This window comes from Lissotriton helveticus (assembly GCF_964261635.1).
Source record: "Lissotriton helveticus chromosome 1_1 unlocalized genomic scaffold, aLisHel1.1 SUPER_1_unloc_31, whole genome shotgun sequence".
NCBI lineage: Eukaryota > Metazoa > Chordata > Amphibia > Caudata > Salamandridae > Lissotriton > Lissotriton helveticus.
In genome coordinates, this window is record NW_027611672.1 from 2068137 (window position 1) to 2087071 (window position 18935).

Sequence of the window (18935 nt, forward strand, 5' to 3'; positions counted from 1 at the left end):
CATGAATCTCTGACGGGTGCATCTTTAGCTCTATCAACTGTTTGAGAGAGGGTGGCAGTCTCAAATTCTGGGGGCACAGATCCCAACAGCTTCCCTCGTAATCTTTGATTTTTGCATCTACAAGTGGTGCAGATGCCACCTAAGAGAGTAACCTTTCCAGCTAGGTAGTGTGCTTTCTGGAGTCAGCCTGCTTTGTTTTTCCCAAACATTGGTCAGCAAAGCTAAATGTGTCTTCTACTCAAGTGTTCTTAGCTCGCTTTTGGTAACATGGCTTGAGCAGTATGGCCTAAGGCGCACTCGAAGGTAAAGCAAAACAGTGGAAGTCACAAATTTCAATACAGTTTATTAAAAATAGACAAGGAACTTTAAGATTCAAACCAAGTTTAGATCAAAAATAATATTTAATAATGATTAAGAAGCGAAATCTAAAGGAGGGCTGTGATTTAAGGATTATGAATTAGCAAAAACAACTGTCAAAACCAAACAAAAAGGTAAATTAATTTTTAAAAAAAGCAGATCCACTGAATCAATCAGGAAGGCACCTACAAAATTGTAGCTGACTTCGGTAGCTATGCTCGAGAAGACAAAGATAAGTTTAGTCTCTGGTGATGATTAACACTGGAATTTGATGCAAGGTTTTTGGCTGAATCAGTCTCAGAAGATGACGAGCTGCACAGAAGTGGCTTGAAGTGCAAAATTCCCACAGAGTAGAGTTGGTTTATCAAGTTGAACCTGAATTCACGGCCATCAAAATGTGGGAAACTTCAAGCAGTTACAACAGCTGCAAAGTCTTTGGAGCTTCCAAGTTATGGAGAAGGTTCAAGGTTGATGATAAGAGCCAAAGCATGGAACGTGGCAGGCCTGAGGCATGGTTTAGGGGATAGCAGGTTCCATTTGAAACAAAAAGAAGATGGAAAGAGGCTACTCATGTGGATCTTTGTAATACGAGGCTGTGTCCTTTTGGAATAGAAGTCATTAGGACTATTTAGGGTGCAGCCAAGAATGGTTTGCATGTGGCTGGCCTTGTCTGTAGTTACAAAAAGACTAGAGAATGATGTGATGGGATGTTGCCGAGATTAACTACCAATCCATCCATCACCTTTAGTTTTTCTAAATGATCAGCCCTACATGGCATAGACATGAGCAGACATTGGGCCCATAGGGACCTACGACAAAGGGACTCCTGCTGCAGCCCCCTGGTGAGGCTCATTAAGGCTGGAAACATTTCGAGGTTACTTGGATTCCAGATCCTAGCAAAGTGACCTCAAAATTCAGGATAGAATCGCCTTTGTGGGTCAGTCATTGCTTATAAACAGTCAGGGAGCAAAACACGCTGAATGGAATGAGGCCACAAATAGTTACAAAAGAGTGAGGTTAATTCAAGCATTTCCATCCCTCGCTGTGTGCTTTTCTCAGTAGACAGTTTGTTGGACAATCAATGGAGCGGTGCCTTTGTGGCTGCTTCATGTAAATGTTTTGTGATGCTGAAAGCTCCTCCTCAGGGTTGACAGTGAGCACCTTTTATTCTCCCACATTGTCTCTCTTATATAGAAAGGTTACATTTACAACTGAAGTTTTTGTCACATTGAGAGCATGAGTCATTTTCTTTCTCATTGTGGGTTCTCTCTTGTTGAATGAAACTGAATCTCCAGCAGACCCTTCTCAGGCATTTAGAACAATGACAAGGTTTTTTCCAGGTAAGTTCTCGCAGGTTGAGTGAGACCAGATTTCCGGCTGAAACTTTTCCAGCATTCCGAGAACTAAGAAGGTTTTACCCCAGTGTGAGTTCTCTCATGTCTAGTGAGAGTTGTTTTCAATCTGAAGCTTTTGTGGCATTCAGAGCACTGATATGGTTTATACCCAGTGTGAGTTCTCTCATGGTGAGTGAGAGTCTGTTTCAGTCTGAAGCTTTTCTGGCATTCAGGGCACTGATAAGGTTTTTGCCCAGTGTGGGTTCTCTCATGGTGAGTGAGAGTCTGTTTCAGTCTGAAGCTTTGCTGGCATTCAGGGCACTGATAAGGTTTTTGCCCAGTGTGGGTCCTTTCATGCACAGTAAGGTTGCATTTCTGACTGAAGCTTTTTTGGCATTCAGAGCACTGATACTGTTTGAGCCCAGTATGGATTCTCTCATGTAGAGTTAAACCGGATTTGTGATAGTAACCTTTTTGGCATTCAGAACACTGATACCGTTTATGCCCAGTGTGGTTTCTTTCATGCACAGTAAGGTTGTATTTCTGATTGAAGCTTTTACAGCATTCAGAACACTGATAGGGTTTGAGCCCAGTATGGATTCTCTCATGTTGAGTTAAACCGGATTTGTGATAGAAACCTTTTTGGCATTCAGAACACTGATACCGTTTCTGCCCAGTGTGGGTTCTTTCATGCACAGTAAGGTTGTATTTCTGACTGAAGTTTTTACAGCATTCAGAGCACTGATAAGGTTTTTGTCCAGTGTGGGTCCTTTCATGTGCAATAAGGCTGGATTTATGACTGAAGCTTTTACAGCATTCAGAGCACTGATAAGGTTTTTGCCCAGTGTGAGTTCTCTCATGGTGAGTGAGAATTATTTTTCGACTGAAGCTTTTCTGGCATTCAGAGCACTGATAGGGTTCGAGCCCAGTATGGATTCTCTCATGTTGAGTTAAACCGGATTTGTGATAGAAACCTTTTTGGCATTCAGAACACTGATACGGTTTCTGCCCAGTGTGGGTTCTTTCGTGTGCAGTAAGGCTGGATTTATGACTGAAGCATTTACAGCATTCAGGGCACTGATAAGGTTTTTGTCCAGTGTGGGTCCTTTCATGTACAGTAAGGCTAGATTTATGACTGAAGCTTTTAAAGCATTTAGAGCACCGATAAGGTTTTTGTCCAGTGTGGGCTCTTTCATGTGCAGTAAGTCTGGATTTACGATTGAAGCTTTTCCGGCACTCAGAGCACGGATAAGGTTTTTGGCCAGTGTGAATTCCCTGATGTTGAATCAGACTGCCACTAAAACTGAAGCTTTTTTGGCATTCAGGGCACTGATAAGGTTTTTGCCCAGTGTGGGTTCTTTCATGTGAAGTGAGATTGGATTTGCTACTGAAGCTTTTACAGCATTCCGAGCACTGATACGGATTATGCCCAGTGTGGGTTCTTTCATGTACCGTAAGGCTGGATTTGTGATTGAAGAGTTTCTGGCATTCAGGACACTGATAGGGTTTTCGTCCAGTGCTAGTTTTCTCATGTTTAGTGAGGTAGGATTGATAACTAAAGCTGTTCTCACAGTCATTGCTCTTATTCAAGTTGTTTGTTTCTCCAAGTTGGGTTTGTTCCTGGATACATGTCATCTTAAGACTGAATTTGATTTCTGATTGTGTACTTGTTTATGTTACAACTCAGCATTAACTTCTAAAGTACATTTCAGATGCTCTTCTTAACATATATTTAACTAATGATAGTTTTTCCCTGGAGATCATTTTCCTACCTTTAAAGGCACTGATCTAACTTGTCTTATTAACTTTCACTGAGGAGCCCCTTGTATTGATTAAGATGCCTCACATGGATTCATTTTCTCCAAGTTATGCCCGGGTGAATTCCCTCTAGTTTAATTAGTCTTATTTAGTGATTCTAGTTTATCACATTTGATTTAGGAGTTTTAAGGTCTTAGGGCTTTAGTGTTTGCCTGTAAGGTATGTTTGTTCATACCAGTAATGACAGATGATTAGGGCATGCCAGGGTGGTTTATGAATTATCAATAGCGTAACACTGGCCCCTTTTATACTTTCCGTGCCAGTATATGCTTTTTTGCTCAGTGGCTAAGACAGGTACATGATCGACTTTGGAGTTACAGGACACTTTGAAACCACTCGGATCGACCCAAGAGACAGTGTTGGTGGGGGAAAATCTTCCTATATTGGAAATGATAATCCAGCATCTTTGCTGTAACGACATCTGAAAGCGTATTTACAATGACTTTTTTTTAAACAACCCTTTCTCTCCTCTCATCTTCAGGAGACAGAGACAAAAGCTTCCGCTTGTAAACCAGGGATATTAGTCTTTTTGACGGTTCTGTCACATCACAACACGTCTACGGATGCTGATCTGTTGGGGAGGGTCTGGGTCTCCAAAGCATTTCTCATAAACCATCAAACAGAATTTACAACACTGAGTTTTCTCATGTGAACTGCGTGGGAATCAATTGTGGCCAATGTTCTCCTCAATCTCAGTTACTGACACTTGGTATGTATGGTCATTTTCCTTTAGGGATTTGACAACTTTCACATTCACCAGTTTCTTCCACTCCAACATCCTCACCGTTCCTGGCACATAGAATGTGTTTCTTCTCAAGAGCTCAAGAATGTTTTAACTTTCCTTGAAATAATCCTTTTCGTTGTATTTCACTAAATTTAAACCTTCTTTTTTCTGTTCATGCTTCAATCACCTGTAGAAATGGAGTCAAAAATTGTAAATGAAAACAAAGACAAAACATTTGTGACTTTATACTTTATACAAAAACAAGCTAGGAAATCAGTTGAGTATCATTTCTGATAGTGGTGAAACAGCTCTGGGACACTGTGTAGATTGGGAGCTTCGGATTACTGGAGCTCATGGATGTGAGCGAAAACGTAATTAATATTTAAGAAAGAAACACAAGTTGCACATATATTGTGACACAAATTCTCAGAAGCAGCCAACACTATCAATTGTCAATTTCCGTGGCAAAGGCTGGCATCACAATGAGATATTTGTAATACTTTTAATGAATTATCAGATGTTATTTACTCCCCTGCCCACCTAGACTGTTAATCTATTCCTTTTTCCAGTGATCTAGGAAGGGCCATTTTATTGAACGAAGGAAATCACCTTGTTGTAATCACTTCTTTAAATGCCACTGTAGACTGACGCTGTGTGCAGTTAGCTCAGTGGAATTCACTATTTCAAATTGTGCGGATGATAAGGACTTACTTGGTGGCCCAGAACTCATCACACTCCTCCGACAGGACCCAGGTACTGCAACACCTGAAAAAGAGAAAAAAACAGCACAACAGTAAAGGAAACTAAAAAGGGTCTAGAAAAGTAAAACACAAAACAGAAGAAAGAGAAAAAAGGCTATCTTCTACTTTCACCACATGTTCCAGCACAGGAAACTGTGCAGCAGATGCTTGTGAACCCATAAGTTACTTCTAAACACAGTGCCCCCAAGGTCAGCACCATGTGCGACTCCACCACCACCCTAAAGCAAGCCTTGTGTGCATGTGTGTCCACACACATATACTGTGTCTTTTGCTTGTAGTAGATAAGACAGAAAAGGATAGTTTAGGAGGACGTAAAGAGATGGAAGTCAGATTAAGAGGGAAAAGACGCTGAAAGAACAGCCAGAGGGAGGAGAGTATCACGTGGTGTAGAGGAGAAGACATATGTCCAATAGTTAAGGAGGAATGTGGCTCCATCATATTATTATCAGAAGTTTGATAACAACAAGAATAGTGTCAAATGTTGAAGCTGAAGAGACAAAAACAAAACAGAGATCAAGAAAGGGAATAGAGAAAGGAGAAACAGGGGAAAAGGAAACTTATAGTTATCGGAATCCTTACCTGACAGTTATATTATATTTTGTTCCTCCAAGGAGGGCAGCCACGCTGCACTGCCTGGTCATCCCAGAATACCTTGAAAGGAAGTAAAGAAATAGTTTTGCGTCAGACGACTATCACACTTCATCACATTTTACAAATAACTGTCCTGAACTTACAAAACAAAAGAATCTCTTGTTCTCTGGAGGCATTTGTGAAGCAACTATGGTTAATGAATTAATATTTTTTCCGGTTCACAAGCCATGATTCCTTGCTGGAGAAAGTCTCTGTGAATATAGAGTGCACCCACAGTCTCAGAGAACAAACCCTAACAATCCAGTCCACTTCTTCATAACCCCCATCTTTCCATTTACAGACCATGAAACTTGGGAATCAAAACAATCTGGTTTGCAAAGGTACGTAAAATTCCTTGTACATAATTCTGTACACACTGCATAAATCAGTCAACCAGACTCTTATATTTATAGAAACCATGCTCTCTGAGCAACTGCAATACAAGCCAAGCTAAGGCAGAGTTCGAATGCTGAGCAATGAAAGCAACAAAGTGTCAATGTGTTGGCGCTTTTTATCTATAAATGATCTGAAGGGATGATGCGGCGAGTCAGTGTCTTGTGAGCCCTATTGGACGGCGACCCAAGGACTGGAATTCAGAATAAATACTTTGCGAGACAAAGCTTAGAACATTGAAATGTTGAGACCTCCATTGAAGACAATGGAGTAGCAGCAGCCTATACAACCTGATATAGGCCTGCTGCTCTCAACATTACAATGTCCTAATACACAGCCTCTGCCTTTCTCTTTCCACTGCCTCTCCGAGTTATATGGATTGGGCAGGAGAAGGCAGAAGATAGAGCCTGCAGCAGGGCACAGGAGCCTCCACCCTTCCTCTTCCCATAGCTCGCAGTGTCACTGGCGTCTCGGGAAGGAGTGGGGGTTCTGCTCATCTCCTATATCTCACTGGCTCACCTGCACGAGGAAAAGCAGTTTAGCCGAGCCCAGGGAGAGCCAGTGGCTGACTTCAGCCTCCTTTCACAGTTATTGCTGTGAATGTTCAACAATTAACCACTGTGGTCCTGCATGGTAACTCAGTCAGAGAAATAATTATCAGTCAGTCAGTCATAAGCTTTTATTCGATATGCAAGATATCTTGTAAGCACAATACAATACAACCATGTAAAAATGTACAAAACCAATACATAAGAAGTCAGTAATAAACTCATTTAAAAAGGATAAAAGGACATAAAAATGCCCAGAATAAATTATCTAAAAAGAGAATTAAACTGCTACTGACAGTCTCTTGCAACGAATAAGCCAAAACTGCTTTAAAAATGTTGCTATTCCACATATGATTGGGGGGGATGTGTCCGTCATTAGGATGCGCAAAGCTACTCGGTAACTACGTGTACCCATATTTCGGCAAAGAGGTTTAAGCCAAGTGCTCCTGGGCTTTGCATAGTCCGGACATTCAAACAGGATGTGCGTGATGGACTCAATCCTGCTCGGACAACATGCGCAGTTGGGAGACATGTGAGCAGCTGATTTCCATTTTGATACCACAGCCCCAAGCGGGAGAGAGCCAACTCTAAATTTAAAGTATAGTGCTCGGTCAAAAGGAAGGGTAATGAGGTCCAAATAAGGCTCAAATGCCACCACATCTTTTACCACTAAAAAAGCAGCCGTGGACTTGCAGTGATTCGGGTTTGTAACTAAATGTTCCGCCGACCATTTCCAATAAAGGCTCTTCACAACCTCTTTTGGTGGTGCTGTGCGAGTTGTCCAACAGTCCCCCAGTCCAATTTTCTCCAGAAGCTTTTTAGTGTCTCTCAGCCATCTTATTTTTGCCCAGCCACCCAGACTCATTATTTTAGCCAGTCCATCAGCATATGATTTCAGTTCTTCACACCTCCAGATTCTTGTCCATAGTAGGAGGGGACGAAGTTGGGCCTGGTCTTTGATGTTTTTACAGCCTGTGTCCTGCAACACAGGTATAGTCGGAGTGCTCGGGGGGATGGCAATAATGGTTTTTAGCAGCTTACTTTCCGCTGTGGCCAGGGCCTCCAGACGGCAATGACCCCACAATTCTGCCCCATACAAGGCCGATGTTACTACCTTGGCTTTGTAGATTTCAATTACTGGGGTAAGCGATCTCCTTGGTGAAGCCCGGAATTCCCTCAACAAGGCTCCTCCTACCCTTTTGTGGTTGAGAACCATCTTATCAATGTGGGGTGCCCAAGACATTTTGTCCGTTATCCGAATTCCAAGATAATCGAATTCGGATACTTTCTCCAAGGCAACAGAATTGAGCCTGGGAGGACGGCCCAATTTCCTAGGGGGATTTAGGACTAAGTATTTAGTTTTATCCACGTTAATTACTAGGCCCTTTGAAGCACAAAAATCCTGAAAATGGGTTAGCAGTTTTTGGAGACCTTGCGGAGTCTTGGAGATCAAAAGCGTGTCGTCCGCAAATAGCAGGGTGGGAATCCGCACACCTCCGAGACAAGGAGCATCAGCTGGGTCCAATTGAGTCCAAAAGCGCTCTTCTCAAGAAACCCACAGCAGACCCCACCGACCTCAAGAATTACCGTCCCATCTCGCTCCTCCCGTTCCCGGCCAAAGTCATCGAGAAGACCGTCAACAAACAGCTGGCCGCCTTCCTCGAGACGAATGGATCCCTCGACCCCTCACAGTCTGGCTTCCGAGCGAACCACAGCACCGAGACCGCCCTCATCGCTGCCACCGATGACATTCGAACCCTGATGGACAACGAAGAAACAGCGGCCCTCATCCTCCTGGACCTCTCCGCGGCTTTCGACACTGTCTGCCACCGCACCCTAGTACAGCGCCTCGGCAACATCGGAATCCAGGATAAGGCACTGGAATGGATCACCTCCTTCCTCGACGGAAGAACACAGAGAGTCCGCCTACCACCGTACAAGTCAGAGGCCACCAAAGTCATCTGCGGCGTCCCTCAAGGATCCTCACTGAGCCCCACCCTCTTCAACATCTACATGAGCCCCCTCGCGGCCATCGCACGCCAACACAACCTCAACATAATCTCCTACGCCGACGACACCCAGCTGATCCTCTCCCTGACCAACGACCCCGCCACCGCCAGAGCCAACCTGCACGAAGGGATGAGAGATGTAGCCGAATGGATGACGACCAGCCGCCTGAAACTGAACTCAGACAAGAGTTTGGCTTCACATGCTCTTCTAATCTGCGCTCTGACCATCAACCTCTCTCAGAACCTCTACCGGATGAATCCTAAAAGGAACAAGAGGATTGTGTATCAGTATCCTGATACCTGTCAAGTTTTTTAATGTTATTATTTCTCAGATTTTTTGTCAGTGGATTCCTGCTTAGGCGACCCACCCTGATTGTGTGTTATTTTGTTTAATTTTGTGTTTATTATATCATTTCTTCCTGGAAGAATTGGGTGCTTGCTTAGAATTATCCTTTTCAGAATTACTCTTAACTTTCTGGAGGAATCAGAAACTCCCGGTCCGCCAGAGATCTCCTGCTGCAACCTGATCATTTTCATTAAAAAAACTTACAATCATGCTTTCTCTGTGGCCGCTCCTAGAATATGGAACTCTCTCCCACCCGCCATCAGAAGAATCCCTTCTCTGTCACGTTTCAAAAAGGATACCAAAACCTTCCTTATGGGTGAATTCCTCATTTAAATTTTGGCTTCAACTACCACTATGACCCTGATATACGTCTAGCTATTGCCTCCCTTCGGATTCTCTAGTCACCCCACTAAGAAACCTGTTATGTATTCTGCACCCCGCCACCTCCTAATGTGCTTCTCAGTCTTTTTGAACAATCCTATAAACCTGTTATGTATTCTGCACCCCACCACCTCCTAATGTGATTCTCAGTCTTTTTGCACAATCCTATAATTCCTGTAAAGCACTAACGGGTCAAGTTTGCGCTCTATAAAACACAAAAATAAAGAAATAAATAAATAATTGTGTTTTCCCAGATCTGGCTCCCAAATTATCTCTGTCTAACATAGCATAGGTTTCCTCGATAAGTCTAGGTAATTCCCACTCCTGCTGTGCAGGATTGAATTCCCTCAGGCATTGGTGTATAGCCGATGCTGCTGCTTCCCCTTTTATGTTACTTAACATAATGGTCGATACTGCAGAAAAATTTCCATCAGTTTCATCCCTAAGTTCAGGGCAGGTCTTGCCCCGTACTCATTCTGTAATTGTTTCGGTACATCAGGTAGAACTGCTACCATAAACCCTCCAAACCTTACCAGGGAGTGAATAGTTTCTGGAAACCACTGAACTAGACAACCTTGACCCCTCAGGGATTGTCTACGAGGGAGAGGGAAGCTGATCGAAGCTGTCTGGACGGTTAGTGGAAGGTCAGACATTTGTTGATGTATGCTGGTCCTTCGTTGTGCAAGGCCATGTAGGCATGACTCATCATCTTGAACTGGCATCTCATCTGAATCAGAAGCCAGTGTAGTTTCTTGAGATGGGGTGTGACTTGGATCCTTCTGGGAGGTTGAGTATGAGTCTTGCCACTGAGTTCTGTATTGTCTGGAGTCTATCCTGGAGGGGTGCAATGACTCTTACGCAGATTGTTTCCAGTGTCCAGTCTGCTAGTGATGAGGGCTTGCATGATGGTCCTTCTGGTGTTTGCCGGGAGCCACCTGAAGCTCTTGTGGAGCCTGCAAAGGGTGTGGGAGCAGGTGGATGAGACTCCATTAACTTGTTTCTTCATGGATAGCTTGCTATCCAGAATGATGCAGAGGTTATGGGCATGGTATGTTGATGCGGGGGGTATGCCGTACTCCATGAGACACCATGAGTCATTCCATGGTGAGATGTTGTTCCCAAAAATGAGGACTTCCATCTTGTCTGTGTTGAGTTTGAGACAGGTGTATTTCATCCAAGCCCTTGATACAAGCCCTGGCAACACCGAGTATATGGGGTGGGAACTACAATTCTGCCCACGACACCTCCCTAGATAGATCCTCCCCCCACCACAACATGAGCATGCAATCAGAGTGACCCATGCATTGTGGACTGGCTTATGCTTACCCAGACGTGAAACATCTGCTGACAGATGAATCCTCGTACATGAGAATACTTTTTGTTCTCACCAGTACACTAACTGCACACCAGAACTGACTTGCTCCTATGCAATCCCTCTGTGGCTTCCTTGGTCTTGTGATCTGAATGTCTAGGCCACACACTTTAGTTCCACGACCACCTCAAAATGATGATTCAGTGAGGCAGACAACATGTACCAGTACCTACTAGGAGGCTATATGCCCCGGCCCTACAGGACGGAGTCTTCTGTGATACTGTAAGTACACATATCGCCATCTTTGAGGAGAATGAAGGGACTGCCTCTACAACAGTGATAGAGTGGGATACCTTTAAGGGTCTCACATAAGGCCTGTGCATCAAGATGTAGCACGGTGTAAAACATGCCTTGCGAGCCCAGAACCTCTCCCTTGAACAAACAATATGAACAACGGAAATATATCTGGGGTAGCTGCATGAAACTAGAACACAATCAACCCTCTTCGAAAGGAGTAAAAAGAGGCGGTGGTCAGACTAGGAACACTACACTATCAGGTTCTAGCATGGCTACTAAGGTTGTTGACCACAAAGACCCCCAGAAAGGCCAGCAGATCCCCGGTGGGAGAGATATTGAATGTACAAGCAGATATAAACCAGGCTTTCCTGTAGTACCAGACGTCTGTATACCAGGCTGTGTTGGGAGTGCATGCGCCCCAATTAGATGAGTATTTGAATAGAATGTCGATCCCCAGACTTAACCCCCTTCAGGCACATACACCAGATGAAACCCTGACCACTGGGGAAATTGGCTTCATGATTGACTATATCAGGTGCAACAAAACTTCTGGGATGGACGGGTTCCCGGTGGACTTTTACTTCACCTACAGAGCAACCCTCTCTCCAAAGCTACTCCAAATGTAGCAACAGGCCCGGCAGGAGGGCACATTACCGGGATCCCTATGGGAGGCTATGATATTGGTACTGCCTAAGCCCAACAGGGACCCCCTGGAGCTACGCTCCTACTGGCCACTGTGTACCGACCACAAGATTCACAGGAAGGTCCTTGCAAAAAGGTTGCTCCCCTGCCACCAAGACCGGAATGGTATTGTACCTTTGAGAAAAATATGTCTTAACCTATGGCGCCTCTCCGGCTGCTGGAAAAGAATCTTCATGAATTGTCTCCATACACAGCACTCTCACTAGATATAGAGAAGGCCTTCAACACCCTGGAGTAGTTTTACTTAACGAAAGTGCTGATGTGCATGGAACTAGGCCCAGAAATATTACACTGGATAAATATCCTCTACACCAACCTGCTGGCCCGCATCCGGACAGGCAGAGATCTCAGTTTCTTTTGAAGCATGCAGCAAAGATGCCCGCTGTCGATTACTTTTGCCCTAGCCATGGATCTGTTTGCTGCCCTGTTTCGTTCACAGGACCCAGCAATCAGTATACCGAGTGAGCCAAATTGAGAGGACATATCACTGTATGCTGATGATGCATTTGTGTACCTCAGGAACGTGCATTTGTAGCTACCACAAGTGATGGAGGTTCTAGACGATTTTGGTAGGGCTTCTAGACTAAGGCTAGATTGGACCAAATCCAGCTTATATCCCATGCGCAGACTAACAACTTAGAACAGGAAGTGCTGCCCCAATTAGTACTGGGGTGGCACCCTGACATCTTCAGGTATTAAGCAATGAACTTACCACAACGACAAAGAACGTATACAGGGCAACTTAGGTGGTGTCCAAGTTTTGCAGTTCCCTGTCGTTTTGGGGCTCCCTGCAAGTGTCGACCAATGGGTAGAGTGGAAGTTGCAAAAATGCTGTTAATACATTTAATACTGCTTCTCGACCCCTCTAGTTTACCTGCCTCTGCGCTTCTTCAGTAAATTGGACTCTGTTTCTGTTCTTATGGACTTAATCAGGGGAGCGGGCCACAAGAGAGTCGCGCTTCGTAAGCTATACTGTACCTTGGAACGGGATGGGGGATGTACATTTAAAAGACTAACAAAGAAGTACAAACTACTGTGTGACTTGCAAGATGATTATTTCTCCATACAGCCCTTGTTTGTGATCTCGTTACAGTTCTCAAATTATCATCAGCACTAGAAGAGATGGGAGCCTGGGGTGTCTGATCACAGAAACTAATTTACATACAAAGGGGGATGAAAGCATGTTCACAAAGCACAAGACAACTTGTTTATGTAAAAGTTTGTACATTGCACCGGGAGTGTGATTCAGTGTGAGTGTTGTATGACAGGAGCGAGCAGTCTTAGTTGCTGGGACATGAATCTCTGACGGGTGCATCTTTAGCTCTATCAACTGTTTGAGAGAGGGTGGCAGTCTCAAATTCTGGGGGCACAGATCCCAACAGCTTCCCTCGTAATCTTTGATTTTTGCATCTACAAGTGGTGCAGATGCCACCTAAGAGAGTAACCTTTCCAGCTAGGTAGTGTGCTTTCTGGAGTCAGCCTGCTTTGTTTTTCCCAAACATTGGTCAGCAAAGCTAAATGTGTCTTCTACTCAAGTGTTCTTAGCTCGCTTTTGGTAACATGGCTTGAGCAGTATGGCCTAAGGCGCACTCGAAGGTAAAGCAAAACAGTGGAAGTCACAAATTTCAATACAGTTTATTAAAAATAGACAAGGAACTTTAAGATTCAAACCAAGTTTAGATCAAAAATAATATTTAATAATGATTAAGAAGCGAAATCTAAAGGAGGGCTGTGATTTAAGGATTATGAATTAGCAAAAACAACTGTCAAAACCAAACAAAAAGGTAAATTAATTTTTAAAAAAAGCAGATCCACTGAATCAATCAGGAAGGCACCTACAAAATTGTAGCTGACTTCGGTAGCTATGCTCGAGAAGACAAAGATAAGTTTAGTCTCTGGTGATGATTAACACTGGAATTTGATGCAAGGTTTTTGGCTGAATCAGTCTCAGAAGATGACGAGCTGCACAGAAGTGGCTTGAAGTGCAAAATTCCCACAGAGTAGAGTTGGTTTATCAAGTTGAACCTGAATTCACGGCCATCAAAATGTGGGAAACTTCAAGCAGTTACAACAGCTGCAAAGTCTTTGGAGCTTCCAAGTTATGGAGAAGGTTCAAGGTTGATGATAAGAGCCAAAGCATGGAACGTGGCAGGCCTGAGGCATGGTTTAGGGGATAGCAGGTTCCATTTGAAACAAAAAGAAGATGGAAAGAGGCTACTCATGTGGATCTTTGTAATACGAGGCTGTGTCCTTTTGGAATAGAAGTCATTAGGACTATTTAGGGTGCAGCCAAGAATGGTTTGCATGTGGCTGGCCTTGTCTGTAGTTACAAAAAGACTAGAGAATGATGTGATGGGATGTTGCCGAGATTAACTACCAGTCCATCCATCACCTTTAGTTTTTCTAAATGATCAGCCCTACATGGCATAGACATGAGCAGACATTGGGCCCATAGGGACCTACGACAAAGGGACTCCTGCTGCAGCCCCCTGGTGAGGCTCATTAAGGCTGGAAACATTTCGAGGTTACTTGGATTCCAGATCCTAGCAAAGTGACCTCAAAATTCAGGATAGAATCGCCTTTGTGGGTCAGTCATTGCTTATAAACAGTCAGGGAGCAAAACACGCTGAATGGAATGAGGCCACAAATAGTTACAAAAGAGTGAGGTTAATTCAAGCATTTCCATCCCTCGCTGTGTGCTTTTCTCAGTAGACAGTTTGTTGGACAATCAATGGAGCGGTGCCTTTGTGGCTGCTTCATGTAAATGTTTTGTGATGCTGAAAGCTCCTCCTCAGGGTTGACAGTGAGCACCTTTTATTCTCCCACATTGTCTCTCTTATATAGAAAGGTTACATTTACAACTGAAGTTTTTGTCACATTGAGAGCATGAGTCATTTTCTTTCTCATTGTGGGTTCTCTCTTGTTGAATGAAACTGAATCTCCAGCAGACCCTTCTCAGGCATTTAGAACAATGACAAGGTTTTTTCCAGGTAAGTTCTCGCAGGTTGAGTGAGACCAGATTTCCGGCTGAAACTTTTCCAGCATTCCGAGAACTAAGAAGGTTTTACCCCAGTGTGAGTTCTCTCATGTCTAGTGAGAGTTGTTTTCAATCTGAAGCTTTTGTGGCATTCAGAGCACTGATATGGTTTATACCCAGTGTGAGTTCTCTCATGGTGAGTGAGAGTCTGTTTCAGTCTGAAGCTTTTCTGGCATTCAGGGCACTGATAAGGTTTTTGCCCAGTGTGGGTTCTCTCATGGTGAGTGAGAGTCTGTTTCAGTCTGAAGCTTTGCTGGCATACAGGGCACTGATAAGGTTTTTGCCCAGTGTGGGTCCTTTCATGCACAGTAAGGTTGCATTTCTGACTGAAGCTTTTTTGGCATTCAGAGCACTGATACTGTTTGAGCCCAGTATGGATTCTCTCATGTAGAGTTAAACCGGATTTGTGATAGTAACCTTTTTGGCATTCAGAACACTGATACCGTTTATGCCCAGTGTGGTTTCTTTCATGCACAGTAAGGTTGTATTTCTGATTGAAGCTTTTACAGCATTCAGAACACTGATAGGGTTTGAGCCCAGTATGGATTCTCTCATGTTGAGTTAAACCGGATTTGTGATAGAAACCTTTTTGGCATTCAGAACACTGATACCGTTTCTGCCCAGTGTGGGTTCTTTCATGCACAGTAAGGTTGTATTTCTGACTGAAGTTTTTACAGCATTCAGAGCACTGATAAGGTTTTTGTCCAGTGTGGGTCCTTTCATGTGCAATAAGGCTGGATTTATGACTGAAGCTTTTACAGCATTCAGAGCACTGATAAGGTTTTTGCCCAGTGTGAGTTCTCTCATGGTGAGTGAGAATTATTTTTCGACTGAAGCTTTTCTGGCATTCAGAGCACTGATAGGGTTCGAGCCCAGTATGGATTCTCTCATGTTGAGTTAAACCGGATTTGTGATAGAAACCTTTTTGGCATTCAGAACACTGATACGGTTTCTGCCCAGTGTGGGTTCTTTCGTGTGCAGTAAGGCTGGATTTATGACTGAAGCATTTACAGCATTCAGGGCACTGATAAGGTTTTTGTCCAGTGTGGGTCCTTTCATGTACAGTAAGGCTAGATTTATGACTGAAGCTTTTAAAGCATTTAGAGCACCGATAAGGTTTTTGTCCAGTGTGGGCTCTTTCATGTGCAGTAAGTCTGGATTTACGATTGAAGCTTTTCCGGCACTCAGAGCACGGATAAGGTTTTTGGCCAGTGTGAATTCCCTGATGTTGAATCAGACTGCCACTAAAACTGAAGCTTTTTTGGCATTCAGGGCACTGATAAGGTTTTTGCCCAGTGTGGGTTCTTTCATGTGAAGTGAGATTGGATTTGCTACTGAAGCTTTTACAGCATTCCGAGCACTGATACGGATTATGCCCAGTGTGGGTTCTTTCATGTACCGTAAGGCTGGATTTGTGATTGAAGAGTTTCTGGCATTCAGGACACTGATAGGGTTTTCGTCCAGTGCTAGTTTTCTCATGTTTAGTGAGGTAGGATTGATAACTAAAGCTGTTCTCACAGTCATTGCTCTTATTCAAGTTGTTTGTTTCTCCAAGTTGGGTTTGTTCCTGGATACATGTCATCTTAAGACTGAATTTGATTTCTGATTGTGTACTTGTTTATGTTACAACTCAGCATTAACTTCTAAAGTACATTTCAGATGCTCTTCTTAACATATATTTAACTAATGATAGTTTTTCCCTGGAGATCATTTTCCTACCTTTAAAGGCACTGATCTAACTTGTCTTATTAACTTTCACTGAGGAGCCCCTTGTATTGATTAAGATGCCTCACATGGATTCATTTTCTCCAAGTTATGCCCGGGTGAATTCCCTCTAGTTTAATTAGTCTTATTTAGTGATTCTAGTTTATCACATTTGATTTAGGAGTTTTCAGGTCTTAGGGCTTTAGTGTTTGCCTGTAAGGTATGTTTGTTCATACCAGTAATGACAGATGATTAGGGCATGCCAGGGTGGTTTATGAATTATCAATAGCGTAACACTGGCCCCTTTTATACTTTCCGTGCCAGTATATGCTTTTTTGCTCAGTGGCTAAGACAGGTACATGATCGACTTTGGAGTTACAGGACACTTTGAAACCACTTGGATCGACCCAAGAGACAGTGTTGGTGGGGGAAAATCTTCCTATATTGGAAATGATAATCCAGCATCTTTGCTGTAACGACATCTGAAAGCGTATTTACAATGACTTTCTTTTAAACAACCCTTTCTCTCCTCTCATCTTCAGGAGACAGAGACAAAAGCTTCCGCTTGTAAACCAGGGATATTAGTCTTTTTGACGGTTCTGTCACATCACAACACGTCTACGGATGCTGATCTGTTGGGGAGGGTCTGGGTCTCCAAAGCATTTCTCATAAACCATCAAACAGAATTTACAACACTGAGTTTTCTCATGTGAACTGCGTGGGAATCAATTGTGGCCAATGTTCTCCTCAATCTCAGTTACTGACACTTGGTATGTATGGTCATTTTCCTTTAGGGATTTGACAACTTTCACATTCACCAGTTTCTTCCACTCCAACATCCTCACCGTTCCTGGCACATAGAATGTGTTTCTTCTCAAGAGCTCAAGAATGTTTTAACTTTCCTTGAAATAATCCTTTTCGTTGTATTTCACTAAATTTAAACCTTCTTTTTTCTGTTCATGCTTCAATCACCTGTAGAAATGGAGTCAAAAATTGTAAATGAAAACAAAGACAAAACATTTGTGACTTTATACTTTATACAAAAACAAGCTAGGAAATCAGTTGAGTATCATTTCTGATAGTGGTGAAACAGCTCTGGGACACTGTGTAGATTGGGAGCTTCGGATTACTGGAGCTCATGGATGTGAGCGAAAACGTAATTAATATTTAAGAAAGAAACACAAGTTGCACATATATTGTGACACAAATTCTCAGAAGCAGCCAACACTATCAATTGTCAATTTCCGTGGCAAAGGCTGGCATCACAATGAGATATTTGTAATACTTTTAATGAATTATCAGATGTTATTTACTCCCCTGCCCACCTAGACTGTTAATCTATTCCTTTTTCCAGTGATCTAGGAAGGGCCATTTTATTGAACGAAGGAAATCACCTTGTTGTAATCACTTCTTTAAATGCCACTGTAGACTGACGCTGTGTGCAGTTAGCTCAGTGGAATTCACTATTTCAAATTGTGCGGATGATAAGGACTTACTTGGTGGCCCAGAACTCATCACACTCCTCCGACAGGACCCAGGTACTGCAACACCTGAAAAAGAGAAAAAACCAGCACAACAGTAAAGGAAACTAAAAAGGGTCTAGAAAAGTAAAACACAAAACAGAAGAAAGAGAAAAAAGGCTATCTTCTACTTTCACCACATGTTCCAGCACAGGAAACTGTGCAGCAGATGCTTGTGAACCCATAAGTTACTTCTAAACACAGTGCCCCCAAGGTCAGCACCAGGTGCGACTCCACCACCACCCTAAAGCAAGCCTTGTGTGCATGTGTGTCCACACACATATACTGTGTCTTTTGCTTGTAGTAGATAAGACAGAAAAGGATAGTTTAGGAGGACGTAAAGAGATGGAAGTCAGATTAAGAGGGAAAAGACGCTGAAAGAACAGCCAGAGGGAGGAGAGTATCACGTGGTGTAGAGGAGAAGACATATGTCCAATAGTTAAGGAGGAATGTGGCTCCATCATATTATTATCAGAAGTTTGATAACAACAAGAATAGTGTCAAATGTTGAAGCTGAAGAGACAAAAACAAAACAGAGATCAAGAAAGGGAATAGAGAAAGGAGAAACAGGGGAAAAGGAAACTTATAGTTATCGGAATCCTTACCTGACAGTTATATTATATTTTGTTCCTCCAAGGAGGGCAGCCACGCTGCACTGCCTGGTCATCCCAGAATACCTTGAAAGGAAGTAAAGAAATAGTTTTGCGTCAGACGACTATCACACTTCATCACATTTTACAAATAACTGTCCTGAACTTACAAAACAAAAGAATCTCTTGTTCTCTGGAGGCATTTGTGAAGCAACTATGGTTAATGAATTAATATTTTTTTCGGTTCACAAGCCATGATTCCTTGCTGGAGAAAGTCTCTGTGAATATAGAGTGCACCCACAGTCTCAGAGAACAAACCCTAACAATCCAGTCCACTTCTTCATAACCCCCATCTTTCCATTTACAGACCATGAAACTTGGGAATCAAAACAATCTGGTTTGCAAAGGTACGTAAAATTCCTTGTACATAATTCTGTACACACTGCATAAATCAGTCAACCAGACTCTTATA

The 18935-nt window shown here is 43.1% G+C and overlaps 1 protein-coding gene and 1 long non-coding RNA gene across 2 annotated transcripts; both read right to left on the reverse strand.

Moving 5' to 3' along the window:
• Nucleotides 1-439: 439 nt before the first annotated feature.
• Nucleotides 440-16522, reverse strand: LOC144805899 (uncharacterized). Its single transcript, XM_078672376.1, has 4 exons — nucleotides 14667-16522; nucleotides 6537-6611; nucleotides 4945-4998; nucleotides 440-3357 (listed from the first exon to the last, which is right to left on the reverse strand). Exons 1-4 carry the CDS (start codon nucleotides 16229-16231, stop codon nucleotides 1761-1763), a joined length of 3291 nt encoding a protein of 1096 aa, XP_078528502.1. The 5' UTR covers nucleotides 16232-16522; the 3' UTR covers nucleotides 440-1760.
• Nucleotides 16523-16797: 275 nt separating this feature from the next.
• Nucleotides 16798-18552, reverse strand: LOC144805890 (uncharacterized). The gene is made up of 3 exons (XR_013605622.1): nucleotides 18479-18552; nucleotides 17850-17903; nucleotides 16798-17325 (listed from the first exon to the last, which is right to left on the reverse strand). It is a non-coding gene; the product is annotated as an uncharacterized LOC144805890 (long non-coding RNA).
• Nucleotides 18553-18935: the final 383 nt, after the last annotated feature.